The sequence below is a fragment of the Triturus cristatus genome, chromosome 7 (assembly GCF_964204655.1).
Source record: "Triturus cristatus chromosome 7, aTriCri1.1, whole genome shotgun sequence".
Lineage (NCBI taxonomy): Eukaryota > Metazoa > Chordata > Amphibia > Caudata > Salamandridae > Triturus > Triturus cristatus.
The window spans coordinates 821,351,665-821,369,741 of record NC_140590.1 but is presented as its reverse complement, the minus strand read 5'-3'; the positions used below and the strand labels follow the sequence as shown (position 1 = coordinate 821,369,741).

Sequence of the window (18,077 nt, the reverse complement as noted above, 5' to 3'; positions counted from 1 at the left end):
TCCCATATTAGGAAGGAGACTTGAAGCTTACTCACCCGGAATGGTATACACATAGAAGTGATCGGAGTACGCCTCCTGCCCATCATACTCCGCCTTGCACAGGTACAGTGTGTCTTCAAAGTGACCCCGGAAACCAAGCTGCCTGTCGTAGATGACGGGGATGTGGCTCTCCCTCGTTCGCTCATGGAGGCTGACGTGTGCTTCCGGGTTGGTCACACGACATGGCAAGATGGACTCTGAAGTGCTTGTCTGAAAAATGAATCCTTCGTTCTCCTCATTGGGAAGAAACCACACGGTAGGATCTTGGGTAAGATTGAAGAAGAAGAGCCCGTTAGTAGTGAATGAGGGGCTATGTCATACATTTATGGGCTATAAGCAACTGGTTGATATCACTGAAGGCTAGTGCACGTACTGTGATGTCACTGAAGTGCTTTTATGTGCTCCAGTTCTTTCTATTCATTCTTGCATACTTTATCCAATTCTTTCTCATTTTGAGTCTTCATTCTCTGATTTGTTTTAACATATTCTCTTCTATCTCTGATTTGTATGCCAATTTCCCCTATTTTTCTTATTCTTTTTCATCCTTTTTTCCATTCTAGCCCCCTCCGTTCGATTCTTCCACTCTTCCTTGCTTGTGATCTAAAGAACGATGATGGATTCAACCCAGATCTATGACTGGGGATGAGTGTCTGAAACGTTTCAGCGCTCTGTCCATCATCTCCTTGTGTTTGCTTTATTTGCCCCAAGTTGGCAGGGTATGCCCAGATGTGGGTCCCTTGCTCACTTTGCCACTGGATTCAAGCTAGCCTGGCTGATTAGGGGTGTTACCCCGAAACCGGTCCCAGGATGGCTTGGCAGTTCGGGCTGGACTGTTCCCATGCAAAGCAGGGTAAAGGCTGTTTTGCATATGGCTGGGTCTGAACTGGCGTGGCAAAGTGAGCTAAGGAACGATGATGAATTCAACCCAGATCTGTGACAGGGGGAGAGTGTCTGAAAAGTTTCCGCGTTCTGTCCATCATCTCCTTGTGTTCACTTCCACTAGTGCCATTCTCTTGACTGGGCGGTAGCTGCTCAGCTCATACCATGCTTTGTTGATTACTTGGCGTCAGTAACACTACTAGAAATGTTTCTGTTTCCTTGATATGAAGAGCAGAGGGACTGGGATGACCAAGGAAGAGTCTGCCATGCATTAACGAAACAACACGTATTTCTTTCAGTGGTAACATTGGGCATTCAGTATACACTGTCAGAGCCCTCCTCTTCATCAGTCACTGTTCCTCCTCACAGAAAAGTGAGCAGCCTTTATCTCCTTGGTCCTGCCCACTAACTCGCTCACCTCCTTTTATTGTAAACCTGAAGCGTCAGAAATGACCATAAGTCCTGAATCAGCCACACTTACTGCATCTACTCTGGATTCCCAAAGTGCCAAATTGAGCGCCTTGTGGCAACTGGTTTTGTAGATGCACTTTACAACCCTACTCACTTGCTTGCCCCTCATAACACTCTTCTGCAGGTTAAGCAGAAAGTAAGTCTGCCCCCCAGTTAATACACACTGAGGACACCCACTGCCAGCGAATACCTTAGTCACTTTCCAGACCCTATGCAAATCTGCAAATTACACATAAAGGCCCCTGCAAACAAACCTTAAAATGAGCCTCTTATATCTCCACCAGGGCAAGACAGCTCTTGCCGCTGCTCAATGCAATCCTTCATTCATTCATGCATTCACTGACTCACTCATTCATACAGTGTACATCTACCGAAGGGTGTCATTGAGAATACCCGCATGCTCAGTTCCTGTATCTTGCCTAGTATTTCTTCCATTATGGACGCTAGAGCAGCTTTCCGCTTTGCACTGAGCTTGCACAGACTTTTACCTTACTATTCACTTGCAGAAAGCACCTAATCTGCTTTGTGACATAGTTTTCGGGAGTGGAAACTCGGTCACCTGGTACGAAGATGTAGACCACGTCAGCCTCCCGGTGCTCTTCATCCTGGGAGTGGTTGTAGTAGCAGCTGTACTTTCCTGAGTCCAGGCCCGTCAGGTTCTTCAGCGTGAGCGTGCTGGAGAAGACGCTTCCCTTGCGTTTCACCGGTAAGTCCAGTGGATTCGTGTCATGCTTCCAGGCCACCATCTCTTCTCCCTCACACGCCAGGGAGAGGGTGCTGGAGAGATTCAGGACCAGCTCAGGGGGAGTGCTCGGAACGATGCGAGGCCTGGGGTTTCCAGACACCACCAGCAAACCTTCAAGAGAGGAGAGAGTAGGGGATGTGAACAACATGCTAACAGGTTAACACAATTCTCCCAAGAATGAATCAGTCGCACCAGCCACAGTCCTATTTGTGATCAGTAGATTGGGGAAGGAATCTAGAACAGAGAAGCCATGCACAGCCAATGCCCACCCCCACTCCCTCTTTCTCCCTTCTAAGTGCAAGTCTGTATGGGGATAAAGGAGTGTTCTGTGTATGGGGGAGAGTGAGTGGAGGACGTTGCTCCTATTTGACTATGGTTTAAGGGCTGGTTCTGTTTCACAGGAAGAACCTATCAACAAACTCACCAACTTTGCTCGAATTGTCTCTTTACCCTGACAAAGACAGCCATACAAAGCATCTCAGAGCAAAAGCACCCACCTCCAACATGAACAAATCTGTAATAATACTTTTTAGCTTGGCAGCAAAATGCCCATTAATGCGCCCAAAATGGACACCATATAAGTTATAATTGTCTTATTGACTTTAACTAGTCAAGACCGGCCCCATTATCTGCTGTTGGAAGCATAGTAGGAATTAAGTGTACTAGTTTTCATGCATTTCCAGTGACAGGTCTTAGCTGTTCCCTATGCTTACCCCCTGACACTCTGCAGATATTCCAGATATTATACTAGAACCCTCTCGAAAGTACAAAATTGATCCTGATTCAAGGACTTCATCTCAACTTCTCGTGTAGGATACTAAAAGCAGACATTAATAAAACACTCCACACAACACGGTGGAGAGATGCCTTACAGATGCTATCACATTGCTTCCAACAGTACATGCGGAAAAGAAACACCACCTATAAAGGTGAAAAACAACACTTTAGATCGAACACTCCATATGTATCCAACACAACTCGCATATGCTTTACAGTTGCCAATCGAGAGGGTTTCTAACTGTACCAACTATCAACACATATCACACACAAAAACAAAAGCCAAGATAAAACAGAACAACTTACATACAGTCAATACTTTTAACATACGCCATAATGTTGACTGTTGTGATTAGTAACCCTGTAACACCATGTAAAACCCAGACTTATACGATCTCTAACTGCAAGACAAAGCAATTGGTAAATTAGAGAAACACAAGCAATCAGTAAACCTGCCAGACCTGAATTGTTTGACAGCAACATTATACACGCACAGGCCAATGACTTCAAAGTGCCTTTCAAACTAGCCAACAGGATAACCAATATCCCAGGAACAACTTGGTTAAATGATCAACCTGATGCTAAGTGAGTAGCCCCATCCCCTATTTCTGATACATGGACCATATCTTCCCAAGAATTATCAGACTCTGGCCAGTGATGGAGCCTGATTTAACGTTAAGGATGCCACCAGACAATCGACAGTGCTAAGAGCTCAAACTAATGGAAACATATGCATTAGATAAATGCCATCAAGATAACATAGCATTTAGGTCCAGATTCATGCCAATCGTGACGGATATCCCATCCGTCGCATTACACGTCCATTTTATTCTATGGCACTTGTAATACGGCAGACGGGATAAGCTTCACATGTCTGATGGAGTAACCTGTCCCCTAAACTCAAAATCCGGCCCCTTAGTCTTTTGTGTTTTGATGGGACCTACTTGAATTTACAAAAGTATTAGACCTATTGAAAAACTGCGATTTTGAGATTTCCAGTAGCATTTATTGTGTTATATGGATGCTATCCAGCCTAGAAAGTATATGTTTATGTCCTGTTGTGTTATGTTATATGTTATGTTAGAGGCACGAGTCTAGAGCCCTTCTGCCATTGGCATGGGCTCACCGAGCCAAACAGGGGAATATTCGTTGTGTTGAATATACAAACAGTTCATTAATGCACATGATGCTGTTTGTCCTGGACCAGAGTTACTTTGAGTTCTGAGGATTATGACCCCCCCCCCCCTCCAACAACAGGATGAGGAAGTAACAGTACTACACAAGACACTGACTTGACAGGAAACAAAAAAATCTCGACACCATATTGGAAGCAATCCACTTGTCAGTGTTCCTTTATGGTTTCCTTATTGATTTCCTGCTGAGTTACTTGCCACTTCCTATTGGATTGTGTTGGTTGCTATCAGGCCTTCTATGATCTGTTTGTTTTCTGAAAAAAGTTGTCTAAGCAATCATCAGACTAGCAAGGATTCAGGGGTGTTTTTCTTTACCATTCTTTAAAAAACTGAAATTGTAAACTGAAAAATTCACCGATTTCACAAACACAGTTTGCTGCTTCAGCAGTTCACCAAATAGATGAATGCGGTTTGAAAGTAAATTGTCAAAAGCATCTGGTAGCAAGGTGCCAAGTGACCCCCACTTAGAGGGAAAAGCACACTGCGAAAGGGCTGTATTTACCGTAAAAATGTAGGTACAAAACTCTAGAAGAGTCCAAGTGAGTTTGCATTTATTTCAACCTTACACGTAGCGAAATGCATTACTGTTGCTATTTTTTTTTTTTAGTAGTTACATTTCTGCTGCTTAAAATGTTAGCTTTTAAGCGTGGACATGCTCTCTTCCAAGGGATTCCTTTGAGAGATGTATACCGTAAGAGGTGCAGAATAAAATACTCTATACAGAAGCATGGATGGAGTAGTAATGTTTTGTGTTCTTTTTAATGAAGCATGGGCAGTAAGTTTGTACATGAGAGGTAAGCATAGATTGTGTTTTTTCACGTCAGTTTCCGTGCTCTTTGAGGTGAAGAAGTACCTGCTGCTACACATCGTTTTAACCTTTGCTCAAATATAATATTCCCATGTTGGTCAGAGAGTCCAGCCCACAAACGAGAGTTATTCACTGCAAATAGCAACAAGCATTGGCATAGCCAATAGGTCTCGCCTTTGGGATCTTATAGATGTTTAGCCATGCAACAGTTGCATAACTAAATACTTATAAGGTCCCAAAAGCGAGACCTATTGGCTATGCCAAGCGGCCATGCCGCCGCGAAAATGATCGCGATCAAACATCAAAGCAGCCGCGAGAGTGAAAGTAATTGCGGAAAAGCGCGGCGTGCGCGCCCGCGCACATGCACTGTAGCTCTAGGCTGGCCTGGTAGCACTTTTTGGAGCCCTCTCAATAAGTCTCGCCAGACCAGCGCATGCGCTGGGTCAGGCGAGACCTAAAAAGTAGTACAAATGTACTACCACAGATTTTCTTCTGTTTGGATTATATTTTCACAATACCTAGGAGTTCAGAAATAAGGCCACACCTATTCATTTGAATCTGTGTTATTAACATATTCCTGAGATCAAGGGGCCCATAGTACATGTTTTCCTACTTAAAGACGAGAAGACCCACACTCCATACTTCCGTAACTGTGCCACTATTTAAACAGGCGAAACCACACCATAGCAATGCTAGGGCGGCAGACAGAACTGCATATGGAGCCAAAAACGGCTCACATTCCAAAAGATGTTATCTATTTGCTGTCATAAGTTTGGACGGGGGCTGCTTGCCCCATTTATTTGGTCTCCTTAGGTAGTTTGTGGGCTGGACCGAATTCCCTTCCAAGGCTGCTGCCTTAGGTGTGGCTTCACAACTACAGTCAATAGCAACTAAATGGAGAAATACACATATCAATAGAGAAACAACACTAGCTCATCTATAGAAAAATGCTGCTGACTAATTACAAGTCATAGAGGTATGGACACCGTAAGCAAGAGATATACCATATATTCGTGCATTACTCCAAGAATCCCACTGTCAGAATCCCTTTCAGTGGGCCACGGGGAAAGCCAGAAATACTGTGCCCAACCATGGTGGCTGAGGCCTTTTGCTCCGCATGCCACAGGCCCTGGCCCACAATAAGCTCTGAGAAACTGGGCCCCTTCAGCACCTGATTCTCAGTGATAGTCCGCATCGAGCAGTCCATGGCTTCTTAGGGAGGAGGTTGCTTTAAGGTGGACAAAGACTCACAACTCAAGACACACCTAGCAACACCAATAAATGATTGTCCATTCAAATACTTGCTTTTATGTAAAACGGAGTATTTATGGGCTAACACTAAGTACAATACAACACACTGCAAATAATATATGCAGGCTTCTTAAGGCAGGCCTGCAAGCATTACCCGGGTCAGCTCCTCTCCCACTTTCCACTCAACGGATGATGATTATTCCTCATTCACATGTGGCAACATTCAAGCTGGGCCCACTAGTGAGTTCCAGTCTTAAAAGTTCTACGAGGGCTTTTAGAAAAAGTCAACGTGTCTCAGGGCCTGGGTGCGTCAGTCAGAGCAAATTGTCCCTGGGCCCGATGCCCCGGTACCAGTCACAACTGCACTCACTGGGACAGCAGTCCAGAGTCCTTGGTTGCATCTTCCTGGCCCAGTGGGGTGCAGGACTCTGGAATCTGCAGCTGCAGTGACAGACATCCAGGGTGCTCCTCCAATTCGGTGGTAAGTCTTCTTCTTCACCTGGGGCTGGTCTTAGGTGCTTCCAGGCTCAAGTAGGTGAAACTTGGTTCTATCTCTGTGGGTCACAAATCGCTGGTGATTGCATCTGCATGCTGTCCTAGGGTGACAGCCCCTTCCTGGACTCTGGTCTTCTACTGACATGCAAGGGATCTTCACAGTGCACATGGGAGACGGCCCTTAGTCTTCTCCCTCAAGAAATATGGGGATTGCTTAGCATCATCGGTAAAGTGACAGTCCTCTTTGGGTCGCAGCACTACCAGGGGCAACATCCCTTCCTTCCTGGCAGTACGCACCAGTACAGTGACCCTTCATCTTAGCAGCTGTCCCCTGCTGGCTTTGGGGTCTCACAACACACATAGGCTAGTGGCCTGAATGGTGTGGCAGTCCAGTCCTCTCTGCTGCCCCCATCTAGAATACAGGGGTCGCACAGCACAAACAGGCAGAAGACCCAATCGCATGCTGTTCTTGACAGAACAGAAGCTCATGCTCGGCTCCCAGAAGCCTCTTTGTAGGACTACAACGAGACCTCGCTCCCTTCAGGCAGTCACCTTCAACTCACAGAACCCACTGGTCTTGGGTCAGGCAGAAGTTAATGCTCCAGGCGAATGTTCTTGATTCTCCTCGCCCAGCATAGGAGACCAGCAGACACTTTATCCCCAGTCCTGGTCATAACAGGTAGAACTTGTGCTGAGCTTCTCCACGCTGATGTACAGCTTTTTTTTGACAATTTGAGAGTCTCAAGCTTTTGATTTAGTGTCTATGTCTTTGAAGTTCGGATTCTGGAAGTTGCCCACTGTTGAAGTCCCCACTAGTTTTCTTAGCTCTTCCTCCAGGGGGCAGTCTATCACAACAGGGCAATCTCCAATTCTGATAGCCCCAAATACAGGCCATGGGGCTGACAAGAGGTTCACACATGTTTGCTCATAACCAAAAATCATTACCAATGATCCAGATATCACTGCGGCTGGGGCACTAAGGTCGGGGGTACATGTCTATCACTGTGCAAAAGACGTTTCTGTCCTGACACCCACATTATAGAAATAGAAGCTTTAAGACATGCTGAGAGGGCAGATATTTCCACATATTCCAGTGGAGCCGTAATTTGTATAAAAGCCGGTATTCCCTTTCAACCACGTACCGTACTGTGAGACAAAGATGGTAGATATGCATTAGTTGAGGGCCGACTAGGTGGATGCCCAATTGAGCTGAGCAGCATATATGCCCCAATTTGGAACAACTCAGTTTCCTAAACTGACTGTCAGCCCAGTTAGTGCAATGGCCTGAGAGTGTGTTGGATGTATCCCCTGACAGATCATATCCCCCGTCCTTCATGCACCAACATCACTCAATTCCAAGAACTCGACTCACTGGTTTCAGCAATGAGATCTGCAGGACATATAGAGGAAGCATAATTCAGGCATCAGAACCTTCTCATTTATCTCGCCTCTGCATGACCTGTACCTGAGACTAAACTTCATTGCATGTTTTACGTCCATATGTCCTCCTGTAACCCACACTGACTACCAAGGCTGAAAAGTCTCACATCACAAGCCACACAGGCGGGATTCAGCTGGGGAAAGCGCACTCCCCTACCCCACAATCCAACATGGAAGTTGCAGAGCGCCACACTCGAAGATACAGCCTTTTGAGACGCGCAGCATGAGAGAATTATTGACTACTTTAGGTTTAACCAATGCGGATATAATAAATATGGAACTACAAATGTGAATCTAACAATTCCACTAATAGAAATTCACTTTCTATAGCTATGATGTATACTCTTCCTATCCTATTGCACATAAATGTCTGGTCAGTCCCGAAATGACCATTCACCATGAACAGCTAATTGGACAAAAAGAGAAAATAAATATACTCTTCTCTCTTATTTATCAACCGTGTCGGGAAACATTAGTGATAATCTTTCAAAGACCTTTCAAGAAGTGAAGTGCAGGTTCCCATCTCTCGCTCTCAGCAAAAATCCCCCAAGCTGAACCATCCATAATCATAATGTGTAATTTGAATGATACTTCTAGCAGCTTGCTAACTGAAATTAGACAGTATCACATGCTCACCCACTGTCATTTTTGTTGGTAAATATATGCACTCACGAGTACGCAACTTGTATCAGCTTCTGCTAGTACAGATGTAAAATAGCCACACAGTATTTACAACAAGTTCCAAGCTACGAATACATTGTCATGTATGGCTCTTATAGAGAGCTTCTATCGTTAATTCAGTTTCTGAAAGTCATAACTCCTTGCTATGGCATCACAACAGTTGAATACAATATTGGTTATCAAAAGCTGTAATTTCATATAGGCCTTCTAGGCCAGGCCACGGGGCTCCCTGAGAGCCGCTCCGCGCAGCTCTGCTTGTCTGCTTTGACTGACAGCAGAAAACACAGCTGCAGGAGGGGGAGGAAGGCAGCACAGGTAGTGGGTTTTGGTTAAGGATAGCAGGCAAGATATTTATTTCTCACTTTTTTGTCAGGGAGGAGAGGGCATGTTATGTATAGCTCTCCCATTATCCTCTGCCCCTGCACAGTAATTGAATGCAGGCGCAGATGATTTTAAAGGTCATAGGTAACATAAAATTATAGATGGGTAAAAAGTGAATTACGGGGATGTTTTTCACCTCGGGATTCGGAGTGACATCATAGACAACGCAAGCCTCGCTCTTGTTGTCTATTTGACACCACTCAGAACCCCTCTGTAAAAAACCTCCCTATAATTCACTGTTACTCATCTATAATTTTATAGATCACCTGTTTCACTCCGTAAAAAATTGCTAGTCCTCCCTTCCCTTTTTGTCTTTGTTGCATTATGCATTGACTATCATATTATCTATGCTAAATGTATCCTGTACTGTAAACAAGCTTAGAAACTGTATTAGTTATATGTCTTATATTAAAGAGTTACAATGCACTGCACCCTCATAGCCAGTTCTAGATAAATTATGTTTCACTCAGTTTCCACTCCTTTGTGGTTCTGGCCCTAGTGCACTGCAACTTCTCAGGCACACCATATATTCAAAATGTTGTGTGTACTCTTCAGACATTATTCACGTATGTCTTCCCTCTCATGAATATAACTTCTTTCATCAAATACTTCCTTATATATTAATAGCCAATGGTGCAATGATGACAAGAGGTGTGGAATATGCCAAACCCAGGTCTGATTTTTGAAATTACAAAATAACTGATCCTAAGGAATTTTCTCCAGCTGTGATATATTGATCCTTACCATTTACATATCCATTTTCAACGTAAATTCCAATTAGGCACAAGTGATTAGAGTAAGGGACTGCTGTCTTGTTTAAATGCCAAAGATAAAATGCAATTGAATAGATATTTGGAGTTCTGATTATTCATTTGGAATTTGAAAAATCCAAGGCACTTGCTTAGAAATTCCAAATATTTATCCGGATTTCGAGTTTCTGTGGATCATTGTTCCTATTGGTCAATCAGGCCGTGAATTGACCAATTGATAGTGTAGATGCCTTTGATTGGCGCCACAACTTGCTAGTCAGTGAAAATTCGAGATTATGAAATACTGATTCGAATTCTGAACCCTAGTGACTGAAATTAATTGAACCTCAAAAATATGTATGACATATCAAACTAGACCATTGAGTTTCAACATCCAGGCGATGGCCGCAAAAAAACAAAAATGCGGACTCAAAAAGAAGGAGTCTGGATGTTGTCTGCATGCAAGTGAACCTGCACGCTAAGACTCACAAACATTGGACTCACCTGTGAGAATGCAGAGAGGTGTCATCCAATTTATGGCCATGGCTGGAAGATGCTCCCACATGTGTCACCCACACCTGTGAGAGGGTAATAATTGGCAAAATTAAGAAGATGGAAGACCTTATTTCAGAATACATTCTGGTTAATTCCAGTTTCAGACATTACTAAAAGGCAGTGTCCAGTTTATAGTGCAAACTTCCTAAGTGCCCCTCTGTTTTTCTTCAGCAATGCATTTTGTTATTGTTGCACGTGACTAGCAGCATTCACAGGCTTGCTGAAAATTAGAGTAAACACCTCAAGGTTTAAATGAGAGTGCTTTAGGTGGTGACCATGATAGCTTTGTTGAACTCACAGTGGCCTACGTGAGAAGCCTATAAAAAGAGTCAGGGGTAACTTGGTATCATAGGAATATGGGTATTTTAGGTCAATGTAGGTATAGAGGGGTGCCTTCAGATGTTTTTATCAGTACACGTATACAAGTGTGGGATCAATAAGAATCAACCAAGGCCATGAATGCCACTAATAAATAAAGAGGAACCCACCACCAACAGATCAATGGTTTTATGTCAAGAACCACAATTTTCCATATGTGGGAAAAAAATTGGTGTTACATGAAGGTGAAAGTAGCACGGGTGCATTGTACATGTGGTTGGGGTGTTTGAACACATAAAATGGAAACACAGACACCCAAAGGTTTGGCTGCTGACATCACTCTCCAAAATAACATTGTCAAATGTAACAATTGCAAAATAAGAGTGAATTAGGTGAACAACACTCATTAAGTCAATGTTTTGACCCCACTACACAACGTTCATAGGGTCTTCTTTAGGACAAAGCTCATAAGACATTTATATGTAGCGCCCAAGAAGAGTATAGCTCCGAGAGTCTGAAAGATGCAGGAGCTGTCAACAACTCGTGGCACAATAGATTCATTTATTGATTCCTCAATTGTATAAGTTTGCTGATAGATAAATAAGTCTAAAGGCACTCCTCTCAACCACGAGAGCAGAAGACATCGTCATATAATGCTTCCTCCTATAGGCAATTGGTTGGTATGCTATACATTATGAAGTTCTCTACCATAGCCCAGCAGTGCCATTACCCATATGAAATAATGACTGATTTACAAATGAACTTTTCACCATAAATATATGCTTAGGGCCAAAAATGTCCGGATTTGTGCCTGCCGAGTCTTTGCAAGAGGGCACCTGGGGTGTAACCATTCCCTCACTTGTAATTACACACCACAGCTGTGTACAATTACACAAAACGTAACTCCCACGCAAAGTGTAGCAAGGGGTCATTACAAGGTTTTGTTAGCCGTCTGAACTTGAAAACACCCTCAAACGTGACATTTAGTGAGAACTTGTAAACTGTTATCCGATCTTTTCTTCTCCTAGAAATACTTGGAGATTGGCTCCTGCAAAGAGCTCAAACAAATCCCTCATCAGGGTGGGAAGAGAAAGGAAACACCACCAAACATGTTGGGATGTAGGGAAATGTTTTTCCCAAGAAAAATATGTGTAACCCAGGGAGGTAAAAAAAAAAAGATGAGCATTTTTACATTGGTGCTGGTTTCTCCCAATTCGTAATTGAACACCTCTGGGTTAGGACAGTTCCAGCACACTTTTTCTTTGCCTGCCACTACCAGATTAGAAGGCTAAAAATATGCGGGGCCAAATGAGTTTGGAATGCTTTTCTGCACTCACATTCCAAGTGCACTTTGGCAATGAAGTGTATTCATATTTGATGCAAAAGCCAGCCAGCCACTCCTTCCTTCCCTCCCTCCCTCCCTCCTTTCTTTCTTTCTTTCTTTCTTTCTTTCTTTCTTTCTTTCTTTCTTTCTTCCCATTATTTCCTTTTCCTCCTTTCTTCCTTCCCTTCCTCCTTGTCGTTCCCTTTTGATTTACACACTTAACTCTATGTTGCCTGAATGGTGTTCTGTAGATTTGGCCACATTTCCTCTGATGCACCAGGGATCAGGAAAGGGAATGGATTCAGCAGTTCACTTGTTTTGTTAAACTCCCTGGCGCGTGCGCCCCTCCAGCTCCGCGGAGAACGTGGGTTTGCGCTGCTCACATTCCTGGGGAGGTTATTCTGCGGCACACAATGGGTCACATGCTGTCACATTCCCACACATTGCGTCCCAGTGAGCCAGAGCCCACACACTCAGCATTTCCCCTACATTCCAAATATTTGCGAGTCACGCTAGCAATAGGCCTCAGTGGGGAGGGCTGTTTTCCTTCCCTTATTACCGCGCAATAGCCCCTGACATGCCTCTTAATGGCCTGAGAAACTAAACAAGTCGGGTCGCTATTCAAGCAGACCGGGCCGGGCCTGACGGACTCCCCTGCCTCGTGACAGGTGCAGGGGGGGGGGGGCGGGGGGCCGCGGGGCCGGGTTCTCACCTCTCTCCTCACTGCGCTGCTCGGCTGAGCGGTTTTATACAGCACCAATAATATGCTCCTGTTTTACTTCGTCAGAGCTCTTTAGATGTACGTCACACAACAACCGTCGAAATAAATGGAGACATAAACACCGCACGCAGCCTCTTTTGACGTTGTTTCGATGTTGTTTTCCAGTTGTTCATATGATACATTCTATACTATTCGAATGTCACCTTTCTTTCATGTCCGTCTTCCCGTAAGGAGCCATCAGGCCTGCCAGACAGGGGAAGTACAGTCTGTAATTGAATGCATCTGTCCCCTTTCGCAAAGTACAGCGTGAGGGCTCTAGGACTTAATAGTGTTGTATAAACATATGTAATCACAGACAAGGCTGAGACTGCAGTTAGAATATTTTCGTGTTTTAAAGGCGGTACTCACTGCTCTAATAACACTTGATTGGCTCCTGGCTGCACATTAAGGGCCTCACTACGAGTCAGTCTCAGAAGTATACCTGGGTGGGACACACGTCTGTCTGACCACACCGCTGCACTCAACTTTACCAGCTGGTAATTCTGGACAATAAAATCACACCAGGCTCTGGCTGTAGCACCGGCCAAACCGTGTTCCCCAGCCCCTGCCAAACTGTTTCTCCGACAAAAGTGTCCCCTCCAACAACTCCCCCTCCCCCCACGCCCCCCCACCTCTGCCCCACACAGAGACCCTTGAGTAGGTGGTAAATATGGGCGTCAAACCTTTCAGAATATGGAATACTATGCAGAACTCTGGGAGGAAACCCGTGTCCACAATGTTATTCCCCATTCGAAGGGGGTTATCAAGTAATGGGCAAAATTCCATGTGGAGATATTGGCCAGTAGCAATAATCCTAGCCGCTGGGGATCTCAGCACGGAGTTCCACCTAACACGTAACTAGGGCCATAAGAAGGATGGATTTAGGGGATGAGTAGGCTCGGCTGGTCTGCCAGCCACCTGCATTACTCTGATTACCTAACAGCAATCTTCATCAATGGGGAGGGGTCCTTCTCTTCCTTGTACATGCCCTCACATTTACAATGGTTGGTCATCCCTGCACACTGCACGAGCCCGTTAAATGCAACAACAGTTTTTAGTGTCTCCTCTAAAAGGCCACTGGTGTATCAACCGTCCATGGGCCCTAATATAAGTAAAATAAATCTCCTTGGTTGGACTGTGAAAGAAAGTCATGGGGGGGGGGCATCCTCCCTCTGGACCCTGCTGCCACTGCACCTGCTGCACCATTGATAGCTATGCCCCTGTAAATGCCAGATTCTTCTGTTGCAAGTCCTGTTTGTAACACAAGACACGCTGCACAGGAAGGAGAGAACCCACATCTGTGGTTCTGAACAGTGGTACTCTGGGATTAAGATTGCTAGCAAGGAATGGGGCATCACCTTTAACATTTTAAACGTTTTGCTAGAAGGGACAAGACTTTAACCACCAACTCTTGACTGCCTCCCACAAGTCATGCACAATCCATGATCCTTGTGGGACGACTGGGTCCAAAATGTAATTTAGGAAGACAAGCACCTGCCCTAAAAACCATCAAATCAATGGCCACGAATCGGTTACACTGTAAACCCATATGAAATGAGCATGAACTCGTCCACTGAAGGAAGACAGTGTTAGTAAGGGGCAACAAAATAATGAAAAACAAAAAAAAGCCAAAAACAACAACTACAGGGACACAGCCAAACATACGGCCCTGAAACTGCAGCTTAACAATAGCAGCACGCATGCTACTGTCCTAAAGTCTACGCAATTGATACACACAACTATCCAAAGCTCCCTGACAACAAACGTATACATGAACAAAAATACACTCTCACTCAACCTAGTGGCAGTCCGTAATATAATAGACAAAACACACCACCACAAGGCAGCTCAGAAACCTGGCAATAATGTGAAAAGTCACCCCTGAACCGCTAATACTGACATCACAACCAGACTATTTGATGCACGTATTGCAGAGATCTGCTTTTAATCTGCTGGTCACAGGTCTGAGCCATGAGAGTGCAGTTTATAGTCTCAATGCGGTGTCTGCAGGGTGCGGTGTGTAACTTGCAGGTCATGAGTTCGGATTCTAGGAGGTTCAATGAATGCATGTTTATGTTATAGAGATCCTTGAGTAAAGTGCAGGTCAAACACTTTGATGCTAGCCATTAGTTCAGTGTTTTATGTGCCTGTTTCAAACAGCTGCATTTAACCTGCCCTATGTAAGGATCTTTGCAACTCAATGTTCATCCTTTAGTGGCTAATACAATGAGAGTCATTGTGCTGGGTAGAGATTAACACCCATTCGCGAGAGCCAAAGACATCTTATTTTGTATTGTGTACTAATTGTTAGTCCTGGTATAACTATACAGCTACACCTACATACACATGGCACGTTGCATGTAACGAATCAATGAATAGTGCTGTTATTTTCTTTGCTTATGCTGAAGACAGGACACAACAGACCTTACACCAATTTCTGCTGCCTCTCATCACACTTATGGTATAGTCGTTGATTCTGTTCATTGCTCTGCTGCCTTGTGGATTAGTTTACGCTATAGAAATGCCACATGCAAACATTTTGACAATACAAAGTAGCTTCTTCAGGGCAGTGTACCTCGTATAATAGGATTTCCTAACAAAGTCAGGGCCTATTTATGTAAAAGTAATGCAGTGCACCGCAGCAAGTCGCCTTGCTGTGCTGCGTTGCAGTTTTATTACAATACGGTGCGTTCTTGTCCTTTCCCTAGCACTGACACACAATGGGCTGCCTAGCACTAACGCAGACACCCTTGCACCCTGGTGCAACGGTGCCTGCGTTGCATGCAGGATTCTTTTTGTGCAAGAAGTGGCACCTTCCTGCACAAAAACAATCCCCTGAGGCATATTCTTCTATCTAGGTGTGCTGCAGAATGCAGCACACATAGAGCAGCACACATAGAAAGAGGAAGTAGCGTGGGGAAATGAAGATATTTCTCTTTGTTATGCCTCACCTGAAAAGGCATAGCTTTTTAGTGCTTTCCCAAGTCCACCAGCAATGGTAAATCTGGGAATGCATCAAAATCCATGGCACACAATGCCCATGGAATGCCTACGCAGGGAAGAGTAACGCAACACCGTGATTTGTGCTGCGTTACTCCTGATTTATCAAGCCGTGCAGGGTTATTCAAAGCGGCCTTGAGTGGCTTGATAAATTGCATTTTAGGGTTTGCGTCACGGATGCACCATGTTGCGTGATGCAAATACCTTGATAAACAGGGCCTATAATGTTTTCCAAATTGCTATCTGCTCATAAGTGTAAAGTCCTGAAGGTGTTTGTATCAGTCCAAATAAGCAACATTTCCCTGCCTCATCTATAACCATGTTTCAACATATATCCAATATCATCAATTACATATGTCTAGTCTTGTCAGTATCATATTCTCACACTAAATTATAGTTAAGCCTCACTTATATCTTAATGGTAGCAGCATACCAAAAGGTAAGTGTTCATCCTTTGGAATGTTCCTATCAAAGTGCCTCACAGTGCCTCATTTTTTAATCTCAAGTGAATCTGCCAATCTTTATGAAATGTAGTCAGTTCCGGATTACAAAATAGGCAAAGTAGGCACCGGCTGATGGGCCAGACTCCTACATTCATTTGATCTTGAAAGAAAATTACAATCAAGCTTTCTTAAATGTTGTTTCCAAAGACAGACAAAAATGAATCAACTCAAAGAAACGAAAACTTGACCTTACTCTATAAAGAAAATACTGAATTAATGTAATGTACCCATTAACAACTTAAAGTACATAAACCAGAGACATAAGATTCACATAACAGTTTGTCTCTAGAGAGCTCATCTTCTGGAAGATGGCAGTTTGTAGATAACAAAAAAGGGGCATTGGGTATCAGGAGATAATTTGCGAGGAGGGCTCTGAAATTTTGAGTACCTAGGGGACTCCACAGCGTTTAATCCGGCACTGAATGTAATTTCTTTTTCACCTCTTATTTCGGTGGTGACCATAGCAGAAACTCCAAGGTCATACCTGTTTGACCTGGTCAGTGTGGATTGCCCTCATGTTCGAGCCCAATAAAAGATTACAGATGCAAAGTAATGTCCGAAAGGACACCACCACTCACCCTTCTTACTCCTGAACCCTTCACACAACATAAAAATCACACATATGCCACCTAGACATGCTTTATAAACATGAGGGTGGTAAAGGACACCATTCATGTGGGGTTCACTTAACCCTTACAGGGGCTGCTAGAAGGTACGGTCTTCACAGGGTTACAGGTAAAAAGGCTTGCTCTACAGGACTAAAACCACACAGTCACCACGACCACTTGTTACCCTGTAGCCAGCGAGGATGGGGCAGAACTGACTCCAAGTCACAATGAGCAGGGGCGTTTCCTCCGCTAAAATTGAGGCGCGTCGCCCCACTGCTCTTTGAGTAGGAAAAAGTGGGGCGGGTCTGAGCTGGAGGCAAAGGGGGAGGAGTGGTCTGCACACTCCAAGTGTGCATGATTGCTTGGCCGGCCATCTCGGACCGGCCAAAAAGTCATGCTTACTTTGCATGTTCCCCACCAGCCTACATTACACAGCCTAGTGGGGAACATGCCCAGCCCCCAGTCCCCATCTGAGCGCCAATCCACGGCAGTCAGACCTATCGCAACACTGCATTGCAGCGTTGTGATTGGGTAAGGGGAGCCTGGGTGCTTCCTTGTTCCGGACTAGCCAGAGAGGTAAGTTGTGTGTTTACTGTTGAAGTCTACAAGGCAGGCTTGCCGGTCTGTCGGGTCACACGATATTGAAATGAGCAACAATCTGTTCCAGTCCATGATGCCCCACAGACTGTTAATGGGGCATCCTCCTTTGACTTCTAGGCTCCAGTAAGGCTCCTCTGAAGTCACCAAAGGGTGTACAAGGAAAGGTCCACTTGTGCACAAAGATCCTGGTGTGAGGCTATCTTCCATTTTGTGCCCGCGCAGCGAGGCCTGTGTTGCCACCCACTCCTGCCACACAGCTGCTTCTCCACAAGGTCTGATTCTGAAGCATCCTTTCCTATGAATTCATCTTTAATAGAACTCCATAAACAGCTGTTGGCGGTGATGTAACTGACAGTGCGCGCGCCCGTGCTGTGTAGAGCATTTAGAAGTTCCCCCAGGACGCTAGACACTGCCGCACTGGAAATACGTCATCATTTAAAATATCACTTTTAGTTGCTGCCTCTCTCACGCTTGAGCAGGTATCTCATTGGAGGCAGAAA

The 18,077-nt window shown here is 44.6% G+C and overlaps 1 protein-coding gene across 1 annotated transcript in view; it reads right to left on the bottom strand.

The window, feature by feature from the left end:
- Nucleotides 1-18,077, bottom strand: part of PDGFRB (platelet derived growth factor receptor beta) — a 213,585-nt gene that overhangs the window by 91,855 nt on the left and 103,653 nt on the right. Inside the window, exons 3-5 of the mRNA XM_085617731.1 lie at nucleotides 10,414-10,487; nucleotides 1,949-2,245; nucleotides 36-302 (exon numbers count right to left, since the gene is read on the bottom strand). Of these exons, the coding sequence (XP_085473857.1) occupies nucleotides 36-302; nucleotides 1,949-2,245; nucleotides 10,414-10,474 (625 nt within the window). The 5' untranslated portion in view covers nucleotides 10,475-10,487. The remainder of the gene's footprint in view (nucleotides 1-35; nucleotides 303-1,948; nucleotides 2,246-10,413; nucleotides 10,488-18,077) is intronic.